Source organism: Plasmodium fragile, assembly GCF_000956335.1.
Source record: "Plasmodium fragile strain nilgiri unplaced genomic scaffold supercont1.145, whole genome shotgun sequence".
Classification (NCBI taxonomy): domain Eukaryota; phylum Apicomplexa; class Aconoidasida; order Haemosporida; family Plasmodiidae; genus Plasmodium; species Plasmodium fragile.
This window is the reverse complement of record NW_012192725.1, coordinates 1,007-6,191: the sequence shown is the minus strand read 5'-3', so window position 1 is coordinate 6,191 and position 5,185 is coordinate 1,007. Positions and strand designations below refer to the sequence as shown.

Below are 5,185 nucleotides of genomic sequence, written 5' to 3'. Positions count from 1 at the left end.
TTGACCGGTACCCACCTGTTCCTATGGTCATGTTAAAAGAAGTGGACTACACAGAAAAAGAACAAGGCAAATGTAAGCACAAGTAGAAGAGAGCAGAAAAAAAAAAAAGAAGGTATAGAATAATGTAAACAAGAAATGTATTATGTATATCACATAATGAAGTAAAAGTGGTCTACCGTTAGCATGCGTTATGTCGCATGCATATGCGCCGTCATCCGAAGGTCACAGTTGCTCCAATAGTTCATCCACATATAACTCCCTATCGTGCAAACGACATTCGACCTCGCACTGTTCTATGACTAATGCCAGGATCAGTATCCATATGTTAGCGGTTAACGGTTTTGTCATATGCGGTGGCTGATGCAGTGGTTGCGACCGTGGTACATATGTCACTCTTAGAACATCTTCTGTTCCCATTACTGTTTCCACTTCTAAGTGTTGTTCCTCGCGAGGTACTTCGGCTTTTTGCGCTACTGTCTGGTCCTCTACATTATTCAACAAATGTTGAAACCACTGCTCTGCCTTGTATGTACTCAGTTGCCGATGTAGTTGGGCAACCCACTGTCTCCATGCGTGCTTCTTGCTGTCCATGGTTGCGGCTGTCCTGTGCTCACCGGATGTTCCGTGTGCCACCATGTGATCACGCACGTATTGGTTCCAATGCGCTTTCAATTGCAGAAACCACGGCTGCGTCGTGCACGCGCGCAGCGTATGTTTGTTGCGGTCAATCCAGTTAATCCAATGGATGCAGTCCGACGTCGAGTCTCCGGGGTTGGAATGAGCATTCTGTTCTGCATGGAACTGTATAGTTTCCATACAATTCCATCGGTCCTCTTCGTTAGGGCGACAAGGGTCCGTTGCTAACTGTATGGTTTCCATACAACTCCATGGATCGGGGTCATCTTCGTTAGGTGCAGAAGGGTCCGTTGCTAACTGTATAGTGTCCATACAATTCCATGGATCGTGGTTATCGTCGTTAGAAGCACAAGTGTCCGTGGCTAACTGTATGTTTTCCATACACTTGCATGGATCGGGGTCGTGTTCATTAGGTGGACATCGATCTATGCCGTCGGACTCAGTGGATGGAACATTGGTTCCTGGTAAACCCTCGTTTGTGGTAGGGGGATCCGAGGTACTACTATACTCGTTTGGATCCGGCTCCAAGTCATGTGCAAACTCCTCCACGACAATGTTCCAATAGTCCTCTTTGACGTTTTCCCACTCGGCCTCGTCACATTCGTGGAGCACTTCTAGATGTAGTTCAATGATCGTGCGGTGATTCACGCGTGGATGACGTCGTCGTCGTGCGGATGTTGACGCAGGTTGCGTAACCATTTTGTACCCGTAATCGGGTGGGGGCTCGCCGCGTTGTAGATGCTCCAATATTTCTTCGTCGAGTGGCGGTGACGGGACGTCACGAACGGTGCGATATGTTCGTCGTCGTTTAGCGAGGTACGCAAAGTACTAAACAAAAAAAGGAACGAGGACGATGTAGAAGAGTGCATTTGTGTGGGCATGGTCTTAAGAGCCCCGTTTGGAACACATTTGTGTATGGTACATATGACGGATACGCATATACGGTGTCGCGTATATACTTACCTTCCAAAGGGAATAACCAAGAAGGGCCACGGTGACGGCGGACAGGAAGAAGAGTACGGGAGTAGTGGCGGCAAGGACGGTGTCTGTTAAGTCGGGTGCATGGGGGCCACTGCCGTCCGGATTTTGACCTGGGTGTTCATTTGTTCGATCGGGCAGTTCAATTCCTGGCTTAAGTGGTACAAATCCTCCCCCAGGGCTACCTGCATCTGTGCGTAACATGTTATCGAAGACAAAAGGATAATCATCCTCGGGTGTACTAGAAGACTGGCCTTCGGGAGAACCTGCCGAAGCATTGGAGCTGTCAGGTCCAGAACCAGAGGAAGAAGAGGTCTGCGTATTCTTGCACTGGGGATCAGCAGTGTCGAATAAGCGGAGACCAGTACAGTCCGAGATGGGGGGTACAGCTGGCGTCGGCTGTAAGTTCTGCTGCGGGTTTCCGGCTTGCGGTTTGGGTTTGGATGGATTGAGAGGAGGGGTGTCATCATTGCCGCCATCGACGACGGCATTGTTACGGTCATCAGATTTTGCACCTTGGTCACCAACTGCACCGCTGGGACCTGCTTCACCGGACTCACCGGGGGGACTCTGAGATTCGGTGGAGGTGGCCTTTCCAGAGTCCAGTGCTGTGTTTGTTGCACCAGGGTCAGCGGTTTCCGGCGATTTGTCGACCACTGGTGTTGTCGCTACTGTCCCCGCTGATGATGGTTCAGGTGCACCCTGTGGTGTTTGTGATGCGTCTTGGGGTTTTTGCCTTGTTGTTGCATCAGCCGCTTTCTTCTCACCTGAGTATGAAGAAAGAACAATGAACGTGAACGTAGAGGAACTGCGGTCCGGATGGTTACGGGTGGCCATGGTCGGCTGATCGCGGTCCGTCGTTTCACGACATCACCGTCGCTGGATGGTTGACTACGCGGTCGGCACCATTGGTGACGTGGGGACGGCGAGGCATGAGACGGACGGGGGGTGGCAGGTGCCACCCCGGGACCAGACTCTCTCTCTCCCACCCACACACAACACACACACACAGTGTGTGTGTGTCGATGTCTGCGTCGACGTCTACATCCAGCGGCCGACCCGTCGCTCATGGCCCGCGCACGCTGACACTGAGTCCGCCCCTCATTCTCATGCGACGTTTGGTTTCTCTCGCTCCGTGTTGTCTCTCCCGTCTCTCTCCTGAAAATTTGTTTTTGTGTCTGTGTTGTTGTGGTGCTCCGTCTTTTTCACACTCCCGCACATGTCCCCTCTATGTAAACTCTGGTGAACACTTTTGTGGGCGCTCGTCAAGCATGAGTGCGAGATGATGCGAAATCTTTGCTCCCATTACTCTTTTTGTGCGTAGGGTTAGAATTAGTTGCCGGACTGGTCTGAGTGCGCAAAAGTTCCTTAATCTTTTCACATGACGCTTGACCTTCAGGGGTATAGTGGCCTTTGGTAATGCTCACACGTGAACCTACATGTGACTCTATAGCGGCGTGCGGATTCTTGGGCTTATCGTCCGGGCAAGTATACTCACCTGTTTCAGTTTCTTTGTGGTTGTTAGGTGTGCGCTCGTCCTTTCCTGCAGGGTCCTTTGACTGCGGTGGTTGTGGAGGTGGGGGTTGTTGTCCAGGTGCTGGTCCTGCAGGTGCTGGGCCTGGTCCTTGGCCGGGTGCTCCTTTTGCCTTGGCGCCTGCTGCAGGTGCTGGTAATACTGGAGATGCCGGTGCTTGTGGTTGGGACAGTGACCTCGCGCCTCCGGAGTCTGTCACTCCTGATCCTGCACTTGGGTTACCTAAGATGCGGAACGCAAGAAACATGGTCGAAAAGATGATAAAAAAAAAAAAAGGGACACAAGTGGTACAGAAAGAAGGGGCCGGGACGGTGTGGCCCGGTAGCGGCAGGGTAGGTCGGCTGCATGGATCGATGCAGTGGGTCGGGGTAAGACTCGGTGAACTGGGTCAGGCGGAATCCAGCGCACAGTGAGGTGGACTGCGTACTCGGTGGACTGGCGTAGATGTTATCAGTACACTTTTATTTGTCGCCGTCATGTGGTTCGCTGCACACTCTTCTACACGCGGGCCGCCGGCGCTCAACGCCAACGAAGTGGGGATGGTGTTCGCTGTTGTGCTGCTGTTCCGCCGTGCGCGTTGTTGCGGCATGCGCATCCATACGTGCCAGCCTTTGGCATGCTATGCGGCCGTATGCGTGCTTTCTCCCTTCGTTCCTTACCTGCCGGTACGTCTGGTGCTGGTTTTCCGCCGGCCACAGAGTTCGATACTTTGGCCTTACTTGCGTCATCCTGCGGATCGCTACGGGAGACAGCTTCGATAGGCTCCATGCATGCGCCATTCTCCTGCGCGCATTGCGCTACTGCTGTCTTTACCTCCTCAACTATGGTCTTCAGTTGTTGGCCTAACTTACGTATAGCTTCTTTCTCCTTTTCCCTCAGTTCTGTGTTGTCATGCATGGTATGTGTACCCGGTGTTACCCTGTCAAGTTCTCCTAAGCTTTTCGTACATATGCTTTCTATACCCTGGCCTCCAATTTTTTCAGTCAAGCTCTTGTTGCTCTCTAACCATGCCTGAATCTTTTTTGCCATGTCGAATTCCTGTGTTTGTATGTTTTCAAACACTCCGTGTCCACATTTTCCCTGCTTAATTAATCCACCCATAGATTCCTCCATCTGTTTCACAGTGTACCATGCATTATCTATTCCCATTGTACTTTTGCATGGAGATGCCAGCAATATGTACATAAATATATTTACTATTGCGCATCTTATATATTCCTTCAACGCTGCATTATTAGGGTCGGTAGTGTGCGAACCGCCGGACTGCGTACCCCACCCATTCAGGAAATATAATGCTCCTGTCATGAGTGTGCACATAATTCTGTCGCCCACGTTAGCTATGAAGAAGGTTGATCCCCCACCCTCACGCGTGTAACCCCTGTTTGAACAATTAGCTGCATAGCTGTCTAGGTGCTCATCGTCCATATATGCCGCAAATTCGTCGAGTAGCGCTGTTATATCGTTCCATAAGCTTTTCTGCATTGTGCATAAGGAACATATATGTGTGTGCATAAGTGGCCACTGCACCTCTCTCGTCCATATTCGCATGTGCCCATGCCTTGGTGCGTACTGCGCGTACGGTATCGTCCCATTGTATTATTAATAGGGAATTAGTGCACGATCGGATGCGTACAATTATATATACAGGCATGTATACATACTATCATATATAGAGGCGGTTATAAGTACACTGCGCTGCGCGGTCTGAATCTTAATAAATTACCTTATACATCTCCTTGTTATCAACTAGACCTCGTGTCTTCACATAATTTGCTAATAAAGCCCCTAACGTCGCATACGACATATTGTCACAACCATAAACCAATATAATGAAACGAATGATATCATTATCTCTCAGATAACGGCTTGAATATAATATGGGCACAATATTTTATTACATATTATTCAGATGCTTGGGGAATGGAATATGTCTTCCTTGTAAGATCCTTGCGGACACATCGCACGTGGCCGAACTGTCCCTATCTGAATGTAATGACACATCCTACAAAGCGTGCGATGAGAAAAAAAAAAAAAAAA

General features: G+C 50.0%; 2 protein-coding genes across 2 annotated transcripts in view; both read right to left on the bottom strand.

Moving 5' to 3' along the window:
* Positions 1 to 222: 222 nt before the first annotated feature.
* AK88_05502 (uncharacterized protein) lies at positions 223 to 4,952 on the bottom strand (the record flags this gene model as incomplete). The annotated part of the gene is made up of 5 exons (XM_012483104.1): positions 223 to 1,464; positions 1,600 to 2,381; positions 2,924 to 3,370; positions 3,808 to 4,624; positions 4,872 to 4,952. 5 exons carry the CDS (start codon positions 4,950 to 4,952, stop codon positions 223 to 225), a joined length of 3,369 nt encoding a protein of 1,122 aa, XP_012338527.1.
* A 101-nt stretch (positions 4,953 to 5,053) lies between these two features.
* Positions 5,054 to 5,185, bottom strand: part of AK88_05501 (uncharacterized protein) — a gene marked incomplete at both ends in the record, with an annotated part of 1,052 nt that continues 920 nt past the window's right edge. The window contains one exon of the mRNA XM_012483103.1: positions 5,054 to 5,150. Coding sequence (XP_012338526.1) covers positions 5,054 to 5,150 — 97 coding nt within the window. The remainder of the gene's footprint in view (positions 5,151 to 5,185) is intronic.